This window comes from Hydra vulgaris, chromosome 12 (assembly GCF_038396675.1).
Source record: "Hydra vulgaris chromosome 12, alternate assembly HydraT2T_AEP".
Taxonomy (NCBI): domain Eukaryota; kingdom Metazoa; phylum Cnidaria; class Hydrozoa; order Anthoathecata; family Hydridae; genus Hydra; species Hydra vulgaris.
Genome location: NC_088931.1, coordinates 7,578,254 through 7,604,392, shown reverse-complemented (window position 1 = coordinate 7,604,392; position 26,139 = coordinate 7,578,254). Strand labels below are relative to the sequence as shown.

Genomic DNA, 26,139 nt, shown 5'->3' with positions numbered 1-26,139 from the left:
GAATTACATGTCCGAAATACGATCCACGTTATTATTTTATTTAAAGTAAACATGTTGTTTTGATTTCTGTCTTAATTTGTTTTCTTTAAAATGTATACACATTTTTTAAAATAAAAATTCATAGTGCTGGGTTGAACCTGTGGTTTCTTAAATTGTTCATAATTTTATCTGAAAAAGTTTTTATTTCTTACTTAAGCCGAAAAGATTTCTGAAATATTTTCTTTTCTAGTAGTTCTAAATGATGGTATATTTTAAATGGCATGAAAGCGACATGGGCTGGTAACTATGTTTAGATCGTTTCGATAACTGAGTTGATTCGTAAAAAGATTTTTTTTTTTTTTTACATTAAACCGTGACAAGATTGTTATTTTTTGAAAGTTTAAAATTATATCAACACGTGCAAGTTTTTTTTTTAACTTTTCGTTAATTTTTCAAATTTATGTTTTTAATAACTGGTTTCATTTTTTTTTTTTTTTTTTAAATTAGACTGTTGTCTATTTTATATTTGATCCAAGACAACATTTATTTATAACTTAGTAAGATGTCAAAAATGTTTTCTTTCTTTTTAAAAATAATTTTTGACCTAGCAAAACAAAGTGCGCGAGAATACTTGGAGTTGTTTCTTAGATAACGACGTTCAAAAAACGTCACCCGTTTTTTAGGTGACGCTTTATTAAATTCAATGTAATTTTCTGTTTAAATTTTTATTTAAAAGCAATGCATTCACAAATTTGAATTAAGTAGCAAACTAAAGTAGCGAATTTAAAACGCAAACTTCTAATTAAAAAACAAATTCTTTACAATAAAATTTCAAATGTTCAGATTAAAAGCTCATTTTAACTTAGAATCCACATAATGAATTTTTAAGATCTATGTAGATTTTATCTATCTACTAGATTGGTGTAAATTTAGTCCTGTCAGCGTTTAAATTTAGTTTTCTAATATTATAAATTTAGTTTCATTTTGGTAAAAATTTAGCCTTGTCTTAGTAAAAGTTTAGTCTTATCTTGGTATAAGTAAATCAATTCTCCAATTGTTGATCCGATTTACGCATACGTATTTTTTGTATATACTCATCACGCGCGCGTGTATATTAAAAAAAATGTTTTTTGTGATTTGAAATTTTCTTTATATTAAATTAGTTGTAAGACTTGAGTAAAAAAAATAATATCATTGCTCAAAAGTATGTAAAATTAAATTCTAAACGTTGAACTTGAATTCAAAATGGTTAATTAGTAAACATTTTTTTAAACTTTAATAAAACAACAGATTATAAAACTGCTACAGTCTAGTTATTTTTTTTTATTATTTATATTAATTCAGTTTAAATAATAATAATAATAATAATAATAAAGAAAAGGTTTAGAACCAGAAGTTTTGTGAGGCTCTTTCAACCATTTTATCAACGTCGTTTTTAAGTCTTTCCCTTTAAATACTTGCTGTAAGTACCGGTGATCTTATATAAAACGTTCTTATTAAACTACTAAACTATGGCCAGTACAGAGCCTGATCGGTTTGTTTCGAAGTTTAAGAAAGATGTTCCATCAGTAAGCAACACCACTGCTAGTCGACCCATTGGTACAAATTTAAGAAGACGGGTATTTGAAAATGCTGTCAATGAAACAAGCAATAGCAGCACAAGTACTAGTATTAAACCTAGAAGTACTGTTTCAAGTAGTGAAGGTGTAACAAACAGAGTTGGATTCAGTCGTTTTTCTAATCAAAACACTTCAGCAACGATTTCTCCAAGTAAACAAGCAGATGATGAGCCATCTATAAAAGACAGAACCAATAAAATTTCCGTTAAAGATGAAGACTCTGATAAAAATGAAGTGCAAGAAACTTTGTCATTAAAGGCAAAGGTGACAAGTTTAGAAAAAAATGACAAAGAAAGGGGTATTTCTAGTGTAGGTTCATCATTTAAACGTAAACAAAGAAAAGATTTATTGGTGAAAAGAAAACCTACAGGTGTTGTAATAATGCCACAACAACCGGTAATTATTATTGTAATTATTACTATTTATTGTAATTACTGTTGTTATTATAGTAGTTATTAATGTTGTTATTATCACTATTATTATTTTATGATGTACTTATTATTGTATAATGTGTAATAAACACACACACACGAACAGACACATTCATACATACATACATACATACATACATACATACATACATACATACATACATACATACATACATACATACATACATACATACATACATACATACATACATACATACAAACATACATACATACATACATACAAACATACAAACATACATACATACATACATACATACATACATACATCCATACATACAAACATACAAACATACAAACATCCATACATGCATAAATACATACATACATACATACATACATACATACATACATACATACATACATACATACATACATACATACATACATACATACATACATACATACATACATACATACATACATAAATACATACATACATACATACATACATACATACATACATACATACATACATACATACATACATACATACATACATACATACATACATACATACATACATTGATACATACATACATACATACATACATACATACATACATACATACATACATACATACATACATACATACATACATACATAAATACATACATACATACATACATACATACATACATACATACATACATACATACATACATACATACATACATACATACATACATACATACATACATACATACATACATACATACATACATACATACATACATACATACATACATACATACATACATACATACATACATACATACATACATACATATATACATACATACATATATACATACATACATTCCAAATTTGTAGCCATAAGGCTAATCAATAATCACTCATATTTAAAAACACCCGAGCAAAATGTGCAATTAAGAATTTGAAATATTTTCTCAATTCATAGAGTCTATACAATTTGTTTTTATATGGACACTGAGATTTATGGACGCGCTTTATGGACGCGCTTGCTTTCCTTGTAATTTTTTTTTTTTTTTATATTACGACTTTATGAAATTCATGTTTATATTATTGGAGTGCAATTAAAACATTTGGACTTTGGATTATTTATGTTAATAATAATAATAATCAAGAAAAATTTTTCAAAATTTCTTCCTTATTTTCTTTGAGATAAATATTACTTCACAAAAAAACTAGCATGCAATGCAGCAAGGTACTAAATTTTTTAAAAATGCATTCAATCTATTTTTATACATAAGTATCAACAGAATTGAATATATTTAAAAAAATCATCACACAAGTTGCAAGTAAATATTTACCTTTTTTATTTTGGAACTAATCAATTTTTTTGGTTATTATTACGTATCCAAAAGAATATTAAATATTTTCTAGTTATATGCTCTTAAATCTTGGGGCTTTTTAATATGACTAAATTTGTCTTCTTCTAGCCACGGTCATGTAGTTATTTTTTATAAGTAACGACTGTAAATTCTTTTTTCTTTTGGCAAATGTGTTTCAAAAAAAAAAAAATCTTTTTTGAATCAAAATCGGATTTATTAATAAAATAAAAAAATAAAAATAATAATTTTGTAGGAGTTCTGATCCGGAAATTTTTAAAGGACTGATATAAAAATTTAACTGAGGTTAAAATTTATATTTTAACATTTTAAAATGCTATAAATAAAACGAAAATATATTTTCACTTAAGTAAAAATATTTTTTAAGCAAATTATAATTATAATTATAGCTTATAAATTCTTTAAACTAAAATTTTTAGTTCAACTTTTTTTTTGAAAGTTTATATTTCTCTTCAGGTAAACTAATAAATACATTTTTATCCTGAAATAAATATCAGTATATAAAAAATATAAAATAAGGTATCAAATATAAATCAATGGTTTGAAGTACAAAAAACTAATGTGCATACTTGAAAGACATTTTTACCATAAATATAATCAAAATTATAAAAATAAACAAAGATTGACAGTTTTACAGATATTCTAAAATAGTTTATAGTTAGTTAATTAATTGAGGATATCAAACTTTGAAAAGCTCTTTTCTTCAAATTGTCAAATAGGAACAATTGTCTTTTGTGCTTTAAATCATATAATGTGGATCATATATATATATATATATATATATATATATATATATATATATATATATATATATATATATATATATATATATATATATATATATATATATATATATATATATATATATATATATGCTACTGTTACCCGCAGTACCAGGAATTAGCTAAATGCTAATGTTTATAATATAATTTAATATAATATAACATAACATAATATTTTTATATAGTATATAATATATATAATATAATATTTTATATAGTATTTTTTTATATAATATTTTTAAGAATATATATATATATATATATATATATATATATATATATATATATATATACATATATCTAAAAAAATTATAGCACTATTCCGACTAATATAAATATGTTTAAAAATTACTTTTTCAATGAAAAATTTATAAAATAGTTAATAATTATAAAATTTTTTTGATTTTTGTAAAGTAACCAGATATTTTCTAATGGCTAAAAAAGGAAATCAAAAAAGATTTATCATTTTTTGGTATCAAAAAAAATATTTTTGTTGATTCACAACATGACTTTAAGATTACAATAGCTTTAAGTGTTTTATTTATTTGTTTGTTTGTTTTCTTTTTAACTTTTTATTTTTACTATTACAAATAAATTTAAATATATATATATATATATATATATATATATATATATATATATGCAATTTTGTTTGCTATTTAAACAATGATAGTCTACTTGTGTCTTTTAGGCTTTTTTTTTCTTCCCATTTCTTTGCGACATAATTGAATACAGTGTTTTATGAGATTTACCGAGATAATAGAGAAATTTTGAACTCAAGTTTTAAGGGAGAGTTGCCTTAATCAAGGGAGAGTTGCCTTAATTGGAGTAAAGCCTTAATTGTAAGTAAAGCCTAATTAAAGTAAAGTAAAGCCTAATTGCCTTAATTGGAGCTCTTAAGGAGTAAATATCTATAACCCAAAGATCGCTTAGCTATGAAAACATTTATGATTTGATTAAAACAAATAGACAACCCTACTATACTTTTTACCCTAATTTGACTTAAATGATTGTTATTGGAAATAAACTTATTTTTGCAAAGTTACCATTTTGTTCCAATCAAGACAACTGGCTCCCTAAATTAGAACACTCTGATTCCTTTATCAGAACAGTTGTTTGTTTAAAAAATTCAATAAAATCAACAAAATTGATTAAAATAATTTTTGTTTTTATAGTAAAAATTTAAATAGCTTATTCAAAACCTAAAATAGAATTAATATTACCCTGGCAAATTGAAATTCTACAAACAAAAAATTGAATAAAAGCTTTAACTGTTATGACGTACTCTTAATTTATTGATTAAAAATCACTAAATAAAGTATTATTGTTAAGGTTTATGGTTGTTACTAAGTATTTTTAAATTGCGCCTGAACTATTTCTGTACTGAAAACTTTATAGTTCCAATCAAGGAAACTTGATTAGTACTGAAAACTTTATAGTTCCAATCAAGGAAACTTGGGACTATTTTGTTTTATCTCTGTAATACCATGTTTGCAACATAATATCATGCTTGCAGCAACTTATAAGATAAGTTTATATTGTTATTTGCATTTTAAATTCCATCTTATTAAAGACAAAATACCGTATAACCTATAGCAGTATAGTTTACCCAGTCCAATCAATATAGTGTGAATACAAAATTAAATAACCGAAAAAAAATGAGGCAAAAATGCTTTAAACCAATGGTGCACCTGCATTTTTTTCGAGGGATAACTTTCAAAATCTGTCAAAACGTAGAAAATAAAACGTTTTACTAGAAAAATGCAAAATATAGCCATAATTCTTTTATTTTTTTTTCAAAAATAAATGCTATTGTTCCAATTAAGGCGTTGTTAAAATTAAGGCAACTCTCCCTGAAAAAGTTTGCGAAAATGCTTCAAGTAAAGAAATTGGGAGTATGTTTTATTATTATTATTATTATTTAAACGTAAAAATAATACTCTGATACTGTTTTAGTTTTTCCAAGTTTAAAACCCTCATATTTTTTATTTCACCGGTAAGATTACCAATTCTACTTAGATATTGTATTGCTCTACATGCATGATTTTGCAAGGTTTGTAGTTTGAATTTTTTTATGTGTATTAGCCTATACTCATGGCCAACGATACGGGTTTCGAAGAGGAAGGGCACAAACGTCTATTTCTAAAAAAAGTCCTCTATATGTAGATTTTTCCTTAAAAAAAAAAAAAGATCCTTTAGAAAAGAAGTGCGGGGGAGGGGGCGTTGTCTGCCCTGTATACCAAGCATAAAAGAGGTGACTATAAATTAAACTAAAGTAAATTTTCATTAGTGAAGTATGATCAAAAAATGTGCAAGGTTTATACAATATAACTATTGTAGCTGATATTTTTTATTTGATGCGCGTAATATGCCTTATTATTATATATTTTATTTAAATTAGAATCTTACTTAGAATCTTATGTTTAAACCTATATTTAACCAACTTTCTGTTTACATAAAAAAATTTTATTTAAATTTGAATCTTACTAATTCGGTTGTTTTTATTTGAATTTTGTAGTTTATTAAATATTTAAAACTTAAGTATTCCTAAAAAAAACTTATATACTTATTCGAAATACTTTGTTTATTCATTTTTTATGTTCTTATTTTATATTTTCAAAGTCTAAATGTTTAAACCTATATTTAACCAACTTTCTGTTTACATAAAAAATGTTTACGGGACAACTTAAAAATACATATAAATATATATTTCCAAACTTTATTTTAATCACGAAAACGTACAAAACTTTATAAGTAACAGAAATTTTCTAAATTAAAAGTTTTAATTAAAGACTTCAAAATTTAAATTAATAAGTTAAATTTACTAAATTAATGACATAAATTTATTAAATTTATAAAGACCTATAATTGAAAAAAATTATTATAAGTTTAGTTAATATAAATGCTATTAAATATTGTACGTGTTTCGAAAAACTGATTTCTATTCATTACAAGTATTTTAGTTAAATGTACTCTTTTGTTTTTAACGAACCAATCGTACGACTTTACCGCGAAGGGTAGGTCGTCATTTGTACGCATGCTCAAACACTTATCAAGCAGTTAAGGGAAAGTCGAAATAGGATTTTGTTTGCAATATGGATTCGCTTTTAGCTTTTGTATGCTACAAAATATTTAAATAAATTATTAAAGTTTGTTGCTGCTAATAAAATATTTACTTTATTGCAATCTTCTTGTTTTAATTTTTATTGTAGTGAAAAAAAAAATACAAAAAAAAAAAAAAAAGAACCGAAGGTTTTACAAGAACCATAAGTTTTGTTGGCTCTTTTGGGCCATTTTATCAACGTTTTCAAGTCCGTGTTTTTTGTAATCTTTAAAATTTTATCGTTGTTTTTAAATTAAACATTAGCTATTGATATTGAACTATTAAACCATGGCCAGTACAGAGTCAGATCGGTTTACTTCAAGGTTTAAGAGAGATGTTCCAGCAGCAAGTACCACCACTAGTAGACCCATTGGTACAAATATAAGAAGGCGGGCATTTGAAGATGCTGCCAATGAGACAAGCAATGCTAGCCCAAGTACAAGTATTACACCTAGAAGTACTGTTTCAAGTAGTGTAGGTGTAAACAACAGAGTTGGAGTAAGTCGTATTTCTAATCAAAATATTTCAGCAACAGTTTCTCCAAGTAAACAAGCAGATGATGAACCATCAATAAAAGACAGACTCACTAAAATTTCAGTTAAAGATGAAGACTGTGACAAAGATGAAGATGAAGAGCCAGAAGAAGAAGCTCCATCTTCAAGACCTAGACCAAAAGGAGGTGCTAGTGCAGGTTCATCAAATAAACGTAAACAAAAAAAAAATATAAGAGAGAAAAGAAAGTCTACAGGAGTTGTAATAATGCCAGGACAACCGGTAATTATTTATCTGCTTTTAAAATATTCTAATTGCTTCTAATTATTAAATTACGTTTTAAATTGTATATAAAGTATCATACACAAAGCAGAATAATGTAAAAAATTTTAATTTAAATGCATATATATTTATATATACTGCTGTGGATTTAGGTATGCATATGTGTATACTTATATTGCAGAGATGCCAACATTTGGATCATGCCAATGCTTATTGATATAGGCTTAAACAAATGCATTGGCATTGGTCTTATATCTGTATTTATAGTCTATAGCTAAAATGTTATTTAGATAATTAATGAACTATACTCTAGATTTAAAAAACACCCAGTTCTGAATTTATAACCTAGGTTTGTTTATTGCTTTTAAATTGTTGGTATTATTTTATGTTTGTTTACAAAAAAGAATTACAATGCTAAAATAAATAATTTCCTCAAAAATGGTTACCAAGGTAGATGCCAATGCATTGAATGACTGTTGCATTGCCTAAAAGATACGAATATATTGGCACACGTCTAACTTATAGCTTTTGACTGCACGCTTACTTTACTAGAATACCTGAATATATATTTTTAGTTATGAGTTGAATTTTTATGATATTATTATTAACTTTTTAATTCAATTTGGTTATAATTTATGTATATAATTTGGTTACTATTTGTTGTATATAAATATTGTTGTAAAATGGTTGTGGATTTACAAAAAACAGTTATTTTGTGATTATAAGTATTATTATCATTGTTAGCATTTTGTATATGTGATAATAATTGTTATCAATTTTAAACATTAATCTTAGATACTTCATTTATTTTGGTTTTTATTAGTCCATTTATTTTGATTTTTTCTAAACAAAGCTTTACCTAAAAGTTAGTTTTAATAATTGCTTTACCTAGCCGTTATGGTTTTGGGTCAATGTGCCTTGATTGTTAAAACATAATGGTTGTGGCTCTTTAGTTTTGATTTTATTTGTTAACATTGAAAAATGTTTGCAATTAAAACAGTACAATGAAAAGACTTGTCTTTAATTTAATTTAGTAGGTTTAAAAATTTTGTAATCTCTTTAAAACTTTTTTATTTTGTTTGATGAAAATGAAAGTTGTTTCTTATACATAGTTACAGTAAATAACAAATATTCTATGGTATTTATAAAATGTTGTATGTATTACTTATAAAAATATATATTTTTTGGATTTGTCAAATAATAAATGTATCAAAATAATATAAACTAATATTTTTCATAATATTTAGTTTATGTTCTTATGTTTCATAGCAAACAAAAAGTCCCACTTCGTCCACTTTTGTTTTAATAACAGTAACATATACTTAAGTTAAATGCATTTAATGTTTCATATATTTTAGTTAAATGCATTATTCAGATTTAAAGCATAAAAGTATATATTGCATGTATATGGTCTTGAAATATGTTTTTACTCCATACATTTTTTTCTGGTTTAAAGTTGATATTTAATAATCTTTATTTTAATTTTGTTACACCTTGTTGAACTTATGTCTTAATTAAAAGTTGTTTGTTGAACAGTTAGTATTTAAATTTAGAATTTTTAAATTTTTTGTGGCAAATTTGTATTTGTTATTTGCGTTTTATATCAGGCTGTGTTTAAATAAATTGAATCTCTATTTTACAATGATCTCCACATTATTTTTTATTTATTATATTATATATAAATTATATTTATATATTTTTTTGGCTTTTTTAATAATTTTTAGTTATTTTAACTCCTTTAGAACAAAATTAAAATCAGCTTTATAATGGAACACAAATAAAAATATAATTTTTTTTTGGGTCAGTTGTTATAAAAGAGTTAAAAATAAAAATAATGTATACACACAGGTATGGGGGAGGGGTTTACCCAAAAATGTACAAATGTGTACAAGAAGAGCGGTGTAACTAACAGCAAGTACATACGTAGTCTCTTTTTTTATATCCCTCTTCAAACTTGTTTTTTTTTTTTAACAAAAGCATTGGATTTCACAAGTTTAAAAAATCGATAATATGTTATGAAACAGAGAAAAGTTTAATTAACTATAAGTTAAATGTTTTGAAAAATTTATGCTTTTGGAAAAGAAGGGTTGATTTTGTAATAAATCATGTATTCCTTTGTAAAGAGAGAGGGAGGGTATTTAAATTGTGAAGCTGCATACAATGGGGGAGGGTCCTAAATCAGTGGTTTTACTGCATATGTATTTTATGAATGCCCTTTATATTGTTTATTAATAAATACATATATATATATATAAATATATATATATATATATCAGGGCGGCCAGCAACCTGTAAAAGTCAGGGAATATGTTAAATTTTCCAAACGTCATGGAAAAGCCAGGGAATTTTGATGGATTCAGTAACAAAAAATATATATATTTTTGCGTATTAGAAATATATTTGTTGCCTTTTTATTGCTAAATTTGTAATTATATTGGTAAGTCAGGGAAAATCAAATCAAAAATTGCCTGGCCACTCTGATGTACACATTTATATATATAAACAAAAAATAAAATTTTAATTAAGTACTTGATAATAAAACTATTGTTTAAAAGTTATAAAGTTTGAATGAGCTATATTAAAACTCAAACTAATTTATAAAATAAAGAAAAAATTAAAAAAAAAATCCTCTTATTTATTTTAATTTATTAAAATAGATAAAAGAATGTTTTAAGTTGTTTGAACAAAACCTTTTATTCTTCAAGTCAAATGCTTATGTTCAAGTTTATATACCTTAATCAAGTAAATAAAAATTGTTTTTGTAAAATATCCAAGTACCAATATTTAATACACTAAATTATAGGTACAGTTATGGTATAAAGTATAATTATATAAATATACAATATCAGTAAAATACATAATATTGTACAATAGATTTATAAATTATCGCAAAAGCTAGAAGTTGTTTAAATAACATACTTTAAATACATTAAAATAAATCTGTGGAGCTGAATTTCATCATTGAATTAATTAATAAGTTTTAAAAACTGATAAAACATTTGTAAATAAATCTAATAAATTACACTTAACAATAATAGTAATTATTATTATTATTGTTTTTAATAATTTTGTTAAAAAATTGTTGCACAAAAAATAAATATTAGGTTGATATAAAAATTGATATTTTTTGTTTTTAATTGGATAGCACACTAATCATAATATATTACATCAGGTTTCTGTTATTATTCTGGAATATTAATTTACCATATTTTATTTATCATTTTAAAAAAACTATAATTTATTTATAATTTTTGTGGTATTTATTAATAAATAGGAACTAAAAAACTGTATTGCATTAAAAATTTAACTTGTTGCTTGTTACTTTTTTAGAATGTTGCAAGAGATGAAGAAGAACGTATTGTAATGGAGAACACAGCAAGAAATATGCAAGATTATTCTGTGAGTATTTTTAAACATTCTTAATTTTGAAAAGTTGATTTGAACAACATTGTTGTGTACATAATGATTAAATAAAGTTCAAATTTAATTAAACATACTAAATTTTAGTTACAAACATTTTTAATAAAAATGCATTTTTTTGCCTTATTTCTTACCATTTATTACAGTTTTTTAAACATGGCTACTATTGAGTGAGTGCAAAAATAATTAGACTCATGGTTTTTTATTATTTTATTAATAAATGATAAGCAAATAAAACTTTAAAAATTATATGCTCTATTATTGTCTGACTGTTTGCCAACATACAAAGAATAGAAACCTTGGAAACTCTTGGGCCTTGAAAATGAAAAAGTTGCACAGGTAAGTTTTTGGTCTTGTTTTTAAAAGCTTCATCACCTAGATCATTGTTCAGTAAACGAAACAAGTAATAATAAGTTGTGTTTAAGTCTAATTAAAATAGTGAGTGAGGTGTAATAACTCCCTCTCAAATTTCAATAGTATTTACTGAGTCAACTTGGTCATACAAAAAAATTTTGTTACTCTGGACAATCAGTTTAGAGTTTTTGTTAAAGTTTTTTAAGTTGAGCACTGTAGATCTCTGCTGTGACAGTTGTATTGGTAGGAATCTGTTCCCAGTATACCATATATGCCCCACCATACTGAAAGCATTTTTTTTTAATGTCTTAATTTGTATTTTTGAGATTCAAATCATAAGGAACCCCAGCATCTAAATTTGATTCAAGTTGATTCAGATGATATGAAATAGTGGTATGGCAACATCCAAGAGTATTTACTAAGCAAATTGTGACAGAGTGGTCTGAGCTTCTACCCCATTATTATTTTGAATGACTTCTCTAAAGGAATGACCCATTTGTTGTTAATAATTCAGACAATGCCATATATGCTTTTATGATTTCTTTATTTGTTCTTAATACTTAAAAGTGTTATTAATAAATAAAAACTTGAAATTTCTAATCATAAACTTGGATAACCACAAAATTAATCTAACCAACAATTGTTTAATTATAATTACAACTGACATTACAAGTTTGACATTTGTATAAACAAAATCTTGTATAACTAACAAGTTCATTGAAATTTTATTTATTGTATAATAATTTTTATATTTTTATGACTTGTCATAATTTTAGCAAATGTAAATAAGCAGATTTCATAACAAGCAGATGTCAAAATTTCATAACAGTTCTTTTTAGGAGATTTTTTTGCATAACGTAAAAGCGTAACAGTAAATTTTTACTCAATAAACATATTTACATCGTTAAAAATTAAATTACATCATTTGCCTATTTTAAAGTATTGCATTGTAATTAAATTTAATTAGAAACCACATTAAAAATCATTTTAAATCTTTATCTTTATAAAATATCTTTAAATTAAACAATATTGTTATAAAAAAATCATCAATAAAATTTAAGTATGTTAAATATTATATTAAGATTATTATTTGAAAAAACTTATTTAAAATTATACTAAATATTTCTTAAAACATTTGTCTTATGTTTGCTTTCTCACAATTTAATTGTTTTGTTGTTTTTTTTAACATTTTGGCTTTAACAAAATCTTTGCTGTTCATAAACTAACTAATCGTATCTAATAGACATTCATTCTATTATCAATCAAAAAAATATCTAATAGACATTCATTCTATGATCAATCAAAAAAATATCTAATAGACATTCATTCTATGATCAATCAAAAAAATATCTAATAGACATTCATTCTATGATCAATCAAAAAATTATCTAATAGACATTCATTCTATGATCAATCAAAAAAATTTCTAATAGACATTCATTCTATGATCAATCAAAAAATTATCTAATAGACATTCATTCTATGATCAATCAAAAAAATATCTAATAGACATTCATTCTATGATCAATCAAAAAAGTTAATGATAAAGAATAAACTATTGTTAAAAAGCAGTTGCAAAACTGAAAAATTCATTTTCATAAATTTCACAAATTTTAATAAACTTTCATAAATTCTCTAGTTATTTTTAATAAATCTAATAATTTTGCCTACAGGCTTGATTAAAGTTTATCCGGCAATGCATTTATATACAATTATAAGTGCATTAATAATACTATAAATAAATGAATGAAATAGTTGAATGTAAAGCGAAAATTACAATGTAACTTGAATTAAGTTTATTAAAAAGAATTTTCTTTAAAATACTTCAGTACATCTTTTGACTATCTTATAGCCTGCTGCTGCAATGGCATGCAACCCCATGCTTTTTATGCAATTTTCACTTTATTTCAAAAATTATTATTTTGAGTTTTTCATCTCAGATACAACAATAATGCTTTTTTTTATATACTACTTTGCTAACTTCCAACAATATTGGTATTACCGTTATAGTCATTATAAAGTATTGTAACTTTCAATAATATTAAAATTATCATTACAGTCATAAAATATTGTAGCTTGGCAAAATAAAACGATGAGATGTTGTTGTTTTTTTGCACTCAAATTGCAGTTTCAGCATTGTTATCAAATAAGGAATGGTGAGAATAGTTTATTAAATTTCCACTAATTGAGTTGTTCAGAAAAACCGTTTGTTACTTGTCCAGCGAATAAAGATTGAGCTAACTGCAAAAAAAACATTAATTTTTTATTTCCGCTTACTTCCAATATTCTAGTGGGCAATTATTAATGTTTTATGGTTTGCAAACCATATGGTAGATACCCCATCTCCTTAACAATCCAATCTCCAACACAGTTTTTTACTGAATTTTGTTGGAAAAGTTAGATTCTTTTTCCTTAACTGGATTAAACCCAGCATCAAGTAAATTTTTAGAAAAGTTCATTTTTACAAAACTGAAGCAAAGAAAATAGCGTATATTTTAAAATCAACTAACATTTTAGATTTCTAATTATTTGCACTACAATTAATTTTTAAAAGTATTTCTGTATTCTTGTGTAATAGTATAATTTAGTATATATGAGTTTTGGGGAATTAACAGAAATTCCAGAAATTCACTTGAACTTCTTCAACTTTTCCAAAAATTTCAGAGTTTTTTTGCCTATAATTTGTGAAAAAACTTTTAATTTTTTCAAAAAATTTTTAATTTTTTTACAAATCATTAGAAAAACACTCAGAAGTTTTCGGAAACTTTAAAAGAAATTAAAGTGTATTTCTGAAATTCTGGAAATTCCTGAAAGAAACTCATCTATGATTTAATAATCTTTAAGAATTGTTACAAAATTTAAATTTTCTTGTAGTTACTAATTGTTGTAGATAGGGTTGAAAATTTCTAGAAAATTTCCTGATATTTTCCGGGAAATTTTGCTCAAAATTTCCAGAAATTTTAAAAAATATTTATAAATAAAATAATTTATTGCAATAAAATTATAGTTATTATATAGTTTTATAAAATTTATTTCTTTGTTTCAAAAATATGCATTTTATTATCGTAGTATTTGGGTATTCTTTAAATATTTCAACAAAAAATATAAAATAATAAAGACCCACAAGCAAAAAATACGCGTCTTTTAGTCAATTTTTTTATAATCAAGTTTATCAATTTTAAAAATCGAGCATCTTTTTTAAAAAGCAATAAAATGTTCAAATTGTTAAATGTTACTTTTACTTACATTACTTTTGTGACAAAGCGAAAACTAGATGTTTTCTAAGTTAGCTTGTCTTTTGAGCTTGTGTATAACATATTTCTAGTATTTACTTCTCTCAACTATGATGTAAATGATTCACTAAATACAAAGAATAAAATTTTTTTTAGATTAACAAGTTTTTTTGTGTATTATTTTTGTCGAGTGTTTTAAAAAAACATAGATTTTTTATTTGTAAATATTGCATACAAAGGCAATCATAGGGGGAGGGTGTTGAGGGGTGTTCCACCACCTTCAAAGAAGGTGATTTTCTAGTTAGTCTGTTTTTTGATGAATTTAGTCAGTTAGTTGGGTATTTCGACACGATTCAGTAGGGTGAATTTTAGTTTTGAGGCCTTATTTTTAAGAAACCAGTCGATACTTTTTAAGGATTTGCCCTTCTCTTTCTCTCTCCCTCCCCCTCCCCTTCATTCATTTCTTTGCCTCTGATTGCATGTAAAAAAATTTAAAGACAAAGATTTTTATGTATAAAGATTGCATTTAAATCACCTTTATAAAAGGTACATGTTATAAATGCACTAACTGTGTTAGATTATAATAATTAATCTAAAAATGACATTAGAAAACACAATTGAACTGATTGTTCAGTAAAATAATAATAAATTAATTTGCTTGGTATGATACTTATAAAACACAGAAACACACACACACAAATCACTCACTTGGCAGTAGTGGTTGAAAATACGGTATATAAATGTATACCATATTTTTCACTTTTAACCATTTTAAAGTATAGCATAATTTTCTAATTTATTGATTTATAAAATCAAAAGTGCCCTAGCAAGGTTGTGGTGAGTTAGACAAGTCTTAAAAGCACTTATTTAAACATAGCGGCAGAATTTATAACCTCGAAATCATTAGTTTTTTATTTTTATTGCTAACTATATTTTTAAATAGTTTAAATTTAGCAACAACAAAAAACTTCTTAACTTTTTACCTTTCATTAATCAATAATATCATTAAATCAAGAAAAAATTGTAAAATACTGTAAACATTCAATCATGTCATTTTATATATAATTTTAGAAATTTCAGTAAATTATAGGCCAATTTAATAGATATAAATTAATGCCCCTGCCCTTTTAAAGACAGGGGTGCAAGTTATGTTTAGCCTTAAAGCTTGCTATTGCAATGAACATCAATATGCTTAGCAAATAACAGAATAAAACAGTTTTAGAAAATTTTAAAAACAAATCTAAAATTTTTATAATCTGCTTCACAATATTTTACCATAAAATTGTCCATAACTACTGCCTAAATAAGACACAAAGTTTTACTCATTAAATATAAAATAACTTAAATTTACAACCCTAGTTGTAGAATTTTTGATGATTTAAATTAAGGGGTATCTTCTTTATTAAAAAAAATTTTTTTTCTAACCTTAGTTAGAAAAAAAAATTTTTAGGAGTCTACATATTTAAATGATCATATTGAAAAATAGTTAGGAGTCTACATATTTAAATGATCATATTGAAATGCTATACTTTGGCAAAACTAAACCATAGTTTTAAAATGTATTAGCTGTATCAGAACATTTAAAAAAATGCCATGGTGTCTTTGGATGGAAAAAAAAAATTTAATAATAAGGTTGCAGAATAGTAAGAGAACGAGGGTATTTAAGTATGAGGGTATTTGTAAACCTCAGTTATAACTGAAATTTCTATAACAGCTACAGCTGCAATTATTAGAGTTATAGTATTAATACAATTATACCCACTCTGTACATATATATATATATATATATATATATATATATATATATATATATATATATATATATATATATATATATATATATATATATATATATATATATATATATAATTTCTGATAAATCTTTGTTGATGAAACACAGTGTTTAATGGAAAAAAATTTTGTTAAGTGATTTTCTACTAATATATATATATATATATATATATATATATATATATATATATATATATATATATATATATATATATATATATATATATATACATATATACATATATACATACATACATACATACATACATACATACATACATACATACATACATATACATAACGCATTATGAATATATATATATATATATATATATATATATATATATATATATATATTCATTATGCATTAAGTGTGTATATATATACACACACACATAATGAATATATATATATATATATATATATATATATATATATATATATATATACTAATTGTATAATATTTAAATATCACTATGATCAGTTCCTCTGTCATAAAAAGTAAAAAACTCTTTTTAAATGGCTTCGTTTAAGCATATTCTCTTCTTTGATATAACATAGAAAATTTTGTTTGATTTATATTTTTCTTAACTCACTGTAATGTCTTTATATTTAAAAAAATAGTCACAAAAATAAGTAATAAGTAATCAAAAAACAAGTACTCAATTATTAGTATTTAATTTGTAAGAAAGTACGTTGCAAGTGCATTTTAATGCCAATTATGATCTTTCCTTATTGTTTTAAACAGTTATGTTGAATGATTATTAAGTAAAATTTTTATTAGTTAAACAATGAAATTTTGTTAACTTTTTTAAAGCATTTTTAACAGCCATTATTTTTAAGTTAATGTTTGCAACAATGTTTGTTACTTTGTTTTTTGAAGTAATCAAGTGAATAAACTTTTGAACAATACCTATATTTTGGTTATTGAAAAAAATTATTTTTGAATACAAATTTGTTAATATGTACACCAACAATATTTTACAATTTGTTTTATTTTTGTTTTGTTTTTTTACTTTAGGGTGTTGATGGCGGAGGGTATGGTTTATTTTTTTTTTTTTTGATTAAAATCATTTGACTTTTTCTAAGAAAAAAATTGTTTTTTAATAAAAGATTAAAGAAATAAAAGCTTATGTTAATTTAGGATTGTATTAATGTGTTTTAACTTTTTTTATTGTAGTTCTGGAGAGGATAGAGAAGAACTACTTAAACAAATTGAAAAGTATGAACAGGCTATCGAAGATTGGAAAGATAACTTAGCTCAAGCAAAGCGAGTAAGTTAAAAAACAGTTATTAATATAAAGGGGTTTTTTTTTGTTTTGTTTTTCAAAAAAATGATTTCTTATAAACTGTTAATAAATTTTTATCATCAATAAAAATAATTAAAACTAATAATATTTAATAAAAGAATTCATAGCTTTTTGTCAAACATACTTGTTAATAGCTTATTAAAAAGGATGTAAACTACTTACATGCAGTGTCTCTTTAAATTCTAAAATAGTCTTAAAATGTTATAAATCTATTGTCTCCCAAGTATATAAAACCTATAGAAAAACTAAACTATAAACTAGTTATGTCGGTAATAACAGACACAATTCTGAGGAAAAGTTACAAGGTTAAAATTAAGCGATGGCATATAGTGATATTGAGAAATATTTCTGGTCCTCAAATTCTCAGTTTATTAAAAACTGTAAATGCTGTTTTAATGAAACAGTCATTTCTCAAATTGCAAAAATTAATGAAAAAACAAAACAATAAATTGATTACTGCAATAATAATAACAGTCAAAACTTACATATTTTTAATTATTGTTTGTTTAATCACCAGCAAATTGAAGCATTATAAATAAATTAAAAAGTTTTAGAAAGAAAAAAATTTACTAATTGTCCAAGAAAAAATTGATCACCACTAAATTCCTTTAGAGAGTTGTGATTTGTGGGGTTTTTATTACTTGTACTGTATCCTTTATTTTTCTAGTTTGATCTGATGATTTATCAAATAAATTAAAATATTAAAGTTTAAATCATAATTTTTAATAATAATATAGTTTTATATCATAAATTCAAGATCAATATAAATATTTTTTATTGAATAACAACTATCGAGTTATGTAATAAAAACAAAGTTTACAGTTTTAACTAAAACTAAAAGTTTTAAAAACTAAAAGTTTAAAGACCAAAAGCATTTCCAGATATCATAATTCGCAATCACTTAATTTGAACCTTGATCTACCACTGTACAAATTATATTTTATTTTAATTAATTTTTATTACATTTTGTAGTAGTTTGTAAATAATACTTGTTTTTTATTATTATTATTCATCAATATTTAATCAAGATTTATAGGTCTCAATCCTCTATCATTTAATTATTTTTAAATGATGTGTGAGTATGTTTTTTTTTTAGTTTTTTTTTGGTTTTTTTTATTTTCTTCTTCGAACTAAATCTTTGTTCATTCTAAACATCGTTTTCTTTAGTTGTATAACCTCCTTTATAGAATTTTTTTTCAGTTAGTGTTTTCTATTTCTGTGTTCATTCTTTGCTCATTTTAGTTCAAGCAATGCAGATTTCTTGCACCACATTTAACAAAATAAATATATTTTATAATATTTGAAAATGCTAAGCTAGTATCATTTTCTTTAAAGCAAGATAATGCTTAATAATTTTTTTTTTATGCATGCAAAACTAATTACTCTTCAAATGACTAAATCTCAAATGTCGTGTCATTCAAATGACTAAATCTCAAAATTTCTTCTTATATGCTTTGTTTGCCTCTTTAGACTCTTGAAATTGTGTTCTTAAAAAATAATTTTTTTTTTTTGCATGAGTTAGAGTTAATATTATGTGCTAGGAAAGGGGACAATTTTTTCCTAAGGTTTTTTTCTTAATTCGTCTTTTAATGGCAGCTCTATTAACGACATCTTATCTTTCAACTTTGTTTTGCTTATTTATTTATTTTATTTTTTTCTCAATTTTTTGTTATTGGTCTGAAAAATTAGTACATTGTTTAAATGATATTAGTAGTAATAATATTAGCGGTAATAATATTAGTACATTGTTTAAATAATATTAGTAATAATAATAAATTATGAAAAAATAATAAGAATTGTTTAAAACTATAAAATATTTTTTTAAACAGGAAATCGAGACACTTAGAAATGAAAACACCCGTTTAAAAGATGAAAATAGTGCATTGCTTCGTGTGGTAGGTTCCTTGTCGCATGGAGGGCGTAAATAGAAGATCAATTGGTGGTATCGAATATAAAAAAAAATAAATGGATGGTAAGCCAAGATATGAACAAATTTTTCTATAAAACAAAAAGTTTTCTTTTTGTTGTGTTTATTTAATATCGCACCTGTAGAGACAAGCATCTGCTTGATAAATCATCCACAGAACATCCATTTTAAGTACCATGTTACCTGACAGACAATTAATGCTAACATGCTGTTCAGGTTTATACTGCAGGGAATTTGTATGTAGTTTTTATTAATTTATATTTTCTATTTTGTACTCGTCTAAATTTGGTATTGATAGGACAACTTTTTGGATTTATGTTTAAAATTGTTTCAACATTTTGGATTTTTTTCTGTTGTTTTCAATAGCCTTGTGTTTTTTCTATTTATGCCAATTTTTCTCCAAAATGCTTTTTCTTTGTTAATTTTATTATTTTCAAATCAGTTTTGGCTTTTTACTAAAGAGAAATTTATTTCAATCAAATGTAAAAGGAATGTTTTTAGTGCATTTTTTATTGTGTAAACTTTTGGCTTTTTAATTCCTTTTTTCTGAAATGATTTGATATCGTGATATTTTGTAAACAAAATTTTGCACTTAAAATTCCTGCAAGTAATATAAAACTTGATATTTGTTTAAATGTTCATATTTATTTGTTAATATTATCATTAGTTGAATCATTCAATTTTTTTTTTACATTATTTTTAATTACAACAATGCACAACTAATTATTTTTTACATTACTTTTACATTTGCATCGCAAGTCATTTTTTTATTTGTTCCCCATATTTTATATTCATTTGTTCGTTGCATCATATTTGCCAATATTGTAATTTGTTCATCGCATATTTGTATATCATGTTTATCGCATCATTTTCGACGATTCCATCATTAATGTTGAAATTATATAAAAAAAGAAAAAAATTATTTAAAAAATTCCATGTTTCATCATTGTTAAAACATACTAGATGACGCCACTAATATTTTTCATGTTATTTAATTTGTTAACTCACCGAATATAGATAAAATAATACGAATAGAGCAATGCAATACCATTTACATTATTTTTTTAAAAATAGTTTCTTTAAAATCTTAAATTACCCAATTTCTTACCTCCAAAATCGAGATCTAATAGCGAACAATAGTCCACCCAGTATTTTATGTCAAAAACAAAATAGTATTTCGCCTACGCTGCACTTAATCCCATTTAACGTTTGCGTTGTCAATTCCCCACGCAACAACGCAATGCAATCCACCGCTGAACTAAACGGTTCAGCCAACTTGACTAATAAACAAAGTTAACTAAATTAACTTTGCAATGTCATCAACAACACAAAAATACTAACCTTACGTTTTTTAGAAAAAAATATGTTCTTTCATAATAGTTTTTTCTTGTTTAATTCAGTCCGGAAAGATTAACTGATTGTATCGTGTTGAAGGTAGCCAGTTTTTTTGTGTGCAAGTTTTATGCTAGAAATCAACTTTTTGCAAGTAAAAAAATATTCTGGCTAACTCTTTAGTAAGATAAGATACTTCAATTCGTTTTTACGTCTGTGAACTGTATATTATAACCGTCTCAGATAATTCTCCTAAAGTTTTTGTTATTTATTGTAATAAAAAACAAAATATACTAAACAAACTTGCTTTAATGTTCAATAAGGAAAACTATCGGTTTACAACTCTTTATAACCGGTAAACTAAATTAGTCCAGAAAATAAAGGAAAAAACTCTGGTTTTCCAATTATTTTTTTGCACAAAAATGATATTTTATGTAAAAATCATTTTAAGATATTCAATGGTTCTCGGAATAATAACCTATTTCTCTTTTTTAGTAAATATGCTAAAATAGTTTATAAGATCTATCGATATATTTAAGAAAAGCTATAACAAAACATATACAAAATTTAAACAAAACACTATTTTATTTTTTTTAAAGATTTTGTGTGTGACTAAAACAATATTTTATTATATGCTTTTTTTGTTGTTTTTGTTTTTTTTTGTTTTAATTCTGTTTTGAAAAAATAAATAAATGAATTTAAATTTTCTTAATTTTCTTAAATTCTCAATCTTTTTTAATTATAAAAAATATTTTTATTTAAATCGTTAAAGCTTTATGAGATTCAGTTGATTTCATAAATTTCTTTTTTTTTCCAAATTTTTATTTCACACTTTTGAATAACATTAGAAATTTTTATTTTACAAAGAGGCATGATGGTAAGATGTGCTGTTTTCTACTTGCCCAATTCAGATTGTAAAAATATATATTCATATGATAACTTTAAGTATAACATTGTAAAATGTCTGCATATTAAAGAAATAAATAATAAATAATCGCTCTTAAACGGAGAATGTGTGCCAATAATGATCATATTACCTCTGAACCAGATTTTGTAATGTCGTACGTTCAGTGTTTTTTCGTATGTCTAATTATACCTATATTATAAAAGATTTTCAGACTATTGACATGCAAATGGATTAATTTAATCCATTTGTTTAATATAGCATAGAGATGAAAATATTTTTTAACTGCGCATTACAGTCAGATGTTATGAATTAATGAATACATCAAAGTTATGCATTGTTGTTTTAACTAAATATTTTAGTTGGGTGGTATTGCAACGGGTTTAGCTTCATGCATCAGTGCACACTTTTTTTTAAAATTAAAACTTTAATGTTACTTCTTTTACAAAAGGAGTCATTGTTTAACGCTTTTAATTTCAGCGATTCTCGGTGACAAAACCTTCCTCAAGGTCTTCTTGGAGTTTCGATCTTTATTTTTCAACAAGTTTCTTTTATATATATATATATATATATATATATATATATATATATATATATATATATATATATATATATATATATATATATATATATATATATATATACATATATATATATATATATATATATATATATATATATATATATATATATATATATATATATATATATATATATATATATAATATTGAGGTTATAAAAATTAGGATAATGACTTTAAAAGTGGAAACATCAACTTATACTTAAAGAGCAGTTATACTGAAGCAAAGGTTTGCTTCAGTTAAAGTCTTTTTTACTACATTTAATACATTAGCTAATTGCGCGTATTCAGGTGTTTAATTATAATTATCCTTTAAAAATTGAAAAAGTTGGAGAAGCATAATCTTTGTAATCCATGTAAAAAGAAATGTCAATATATATTCGTTTTAAAAATTTCTTTAAAAAAGTGTATTGGCTAAAAAGGTTAAAAATTCATCGTTTTAACAATTAATAGGAATGAACTCTTTTTTATTGCAATTTTGTAACCAGTATAGAGTTAATCAAAAGACAAATGTTCTTGAAGGATTAAAGAAAGTTTTGAGCAAAGTGGAATGAAGGATATTTCATTAAACTTTGCTCAATTTTTTTTTTCCAAAATAATTAACTGAAATTATTAAATAAAATTTATTTTGCCTGATGCGACAACCATTACGCAAAACATTTTTTTAAAACAACTTTTAGGATTTCACATAAAAAATGACTCCTTAATTTAAAGACTTTTAATAAAACCGAAGCAGCAACAATTGAAACCAACACAAGCAACAACAATTGAACCAGCAGATGCAACAACGATTAAACCAACAGAAACAACGACAATTAAATCCAAAAAAAGAAAGCAATCGAACCGTGAGAAAAAAAAGGATTCCATCCAACATTCAGCAAAGTTAATAGAAAAAAGATACATGAATATATTTAAGCCAATAACCTTACATCATAGAAGAGAGCATGCACCAAATATACGATATCTGTCTAATATTGAATATTTGTGTCACATATCGAATATTTGTATATATGTGTCCCATATCGAATACTCAATATCTGTCCGATAATGGTGTAACAAAATAATATTTGATTTATTGATAAATTTTTAAACATTCGGGTTTATTCATACAAGTTTAATCGAACTGTTGTGAGTGACGGCAATGTAGTACATGTTAAGTTGGCTAGGCCTTACTAAAATGAATCTTAAACTGGCCAATTAACAAAAAAGTTATTTTGCTGCCCTGGATGAACATTTTTTAAAAATGTTTTATTCACTTAAAAATAGTCTTGAAACTTATGCTGTAATTTTATTATGCATGTTATTCATTTACTTTACAAAATTAGGATGTTAAAAAATAATTTTCTGGCTTCAAAATATACACCCAAAATAAATATTGGGCATTATTTTTATTCTTGGATTACATTGCAGCATCAATAAGGTATCCATAGATCAAGTTATTATTTAATACCACGTAATCCGCAAATATCACTGAGATATCAGATGCTCAGCAACTTGATAAAATCTAGATCTCAGATTAGAAGGTTGACAACCTTCTGATTACAGAAATTTTTAACAGTACCTGTAAAACTGTGACTTACATCTCCAAGACCTTTTTTGTTGTCGGACTTGCTGGTTTCTCCTTAAGATAACTGATATCCTTTAGGGATAATGGAACTAGTTGCTCATAGTTTTGCGGTACTAGGGCACTGGACGAAGAAATATATAAATTAAAGATTTAAGAAGCATTTGTGCCGGAGCAACATTTTTTTGAATCATTATGCAGAAGTAGCAGCTGTATGAGTAGTCCGTCGGTTAACACCAAGTACGCTTGATAGCAAATTTCGCGGCTTTCCTTTCTCCTATGTACCAACTTATAAAATATTACATATAACTAGTTATATAAATCTAAGGGTGGGAAGTTTTACACATCACTTAACACAGGGTATAAAATTAACATAACATATATTTCTATAGTACACCAATATATATGGCAACTTTGTCAATAACAACTTCTTAAAAAGAATTACATGGCAAAATCATTGAAATTCTACTAAATAAAACACTCAAATTCAAAAATAAAACACTCAAATGCAAAAATAAAACACTCAAATGCAAAAAGCAATCGTTAAACTTAATTTTTAAAAGTTCTTTTGCAAGATTTGAAAGTGAAATGCAGTGGCCAGGGCTTTTCCTTATTTCAAACAGGCATGTCGAATCTTGCATTGAAGGCCAAACGCATTTAAAGACTTTTTTCAACGGAATACTTTTTTGGGCTTGTCTTTATAAACTAATCCCATTAAAATAAAATAATTGCTATTTAATTATACAAAAATAGATTCGATTTTGTCGCCGATATTCAGGATATGGGCTGCAAAACATGTTTTTGTCAAACTTTAAGTTTTAGACATTTGATAAAAAGTAAAAAAGACATTTTCAAACAAAAATTAATGAAAATAATTTTTTTTTACCTTAATTTAAGTTTTAACCTTAGATACGTACTTTTTACCTTGTAAATAATTAGAATGAATAATATTAAATAAAAAAAGATAAAAAATAAAGAAAATATATTAACCGTTTTTTTAAAGAAAAAACGAAATAGCAACTAATAAATCTTTTTTCTGGAAAATAAAACTATTTATGTTTTAGTGATTTGCAATAAAGCAAAAAAAACTTTTGTCGTAGAACTTTTGTAAATGTTTTATTACGTGGCATTAAACATATGGCATTAAACATATATCCAAAAAACAATGTTGATCGATGTTTCACTTGTTAATCACATTTTGATTGACAAGTACAAGTAAGATAAGGCCTGAGCGATAGTAAAAACTGTTAATGTAGATGTGAACTCGGAATATAAAAAATTTGTTTATTTACTTTAGAGTACGATCAGAAAATGAAAACAAGTAAAACCATAAAATACATTAAGGAGAGTTGTTCAAAAAATGCGATGAACCTAAATATCACCTCACATTTAATTACGAAGACGGAATTCTACTAGAAATTATTTAACATATAAAAAAAGCATTTTACTGGTGGTATTGGTTTAGTTTGTTCTACTGTTAGTTACCGTTATAGTTTCTCAGTAGAGAAATTTCAACAAGACAATTCTATGAAAAACTGCAACGCTGGAGCAATGCCTTGTGCTACCATTTTGTTCTTTTCATTTCTCCCTACTGAAATATAAATGTTTTCATTGCTTCCCTCAAAAAAAAATTTAATTGTTAGAATAAACTTTTTATGCAATGAGAAAATTGATTCTGCTAAA

At 24.5% G+C, this 26,139-nt stretch overlaps 1 protein-coding gene across 2 annotated transcripts; it reads left to right on the top strand.

Moving 5' to 3' along the window:
* Positions 1-1,373: 1,373 nt before the first annotated feature.
* On the top strand, positions 1,374-20,597 carry LOC100197981 (uncharacterized). 2 transcript variants are annotated; one of them, XM_065811408.1, is made up of 5 exons: positions 1,374-1,994; positions 11,372-11,440; positions 17,861-17,877; positions 18,020-18,113; positions 19,979-20,597. In XM_065811408.1, exons 1-5 carry the CDS (start codon positions 1,491-1,493, stop codon positions 20,075-20,077), a joined length of 783 nt encoding a protein of 260 aa, XP_065667480.1. In that variant the 5' UTR covers positions 1,374-1,490; the 3' UTR covers positions 20,078-20,597. The 2 variants fall into 2 exon arrangements, with proteins under 2 accessions (XP_065667480.1, XP_065667481.1); XM_065811409.1 differs by lacking the exon at positions 1,374-1,994 and adding an exon at positions 7,375-8,041.
* The last annotated feature ends 5,542 nt before the right edge of the window (positions 20,598-26,139 follow it).

Coding starts and splice junctions, on each gene's coding strand:
- LOC100197981 (XM_065811408.1), top strand. CDS start 1,491: ATGGCCAGTACAGAGCCTGATCGGTTTGTTTCGAAGTTTAAGAAAGAT. Junction 1,995..11,371: donor TAATAATGCCACAACAACCG/GTAATTATTATT, acceptor TTACTTTTTTAG/AATGTTGCAAGAGATGAAGA. Junction 18,114..19,978: donor ACTTAGCTCAAGCAAAGCGA/GTAAGTTAAAAA, acceptor TTTTTTAAACAG/GAAATCGAGACACTTAGAAA.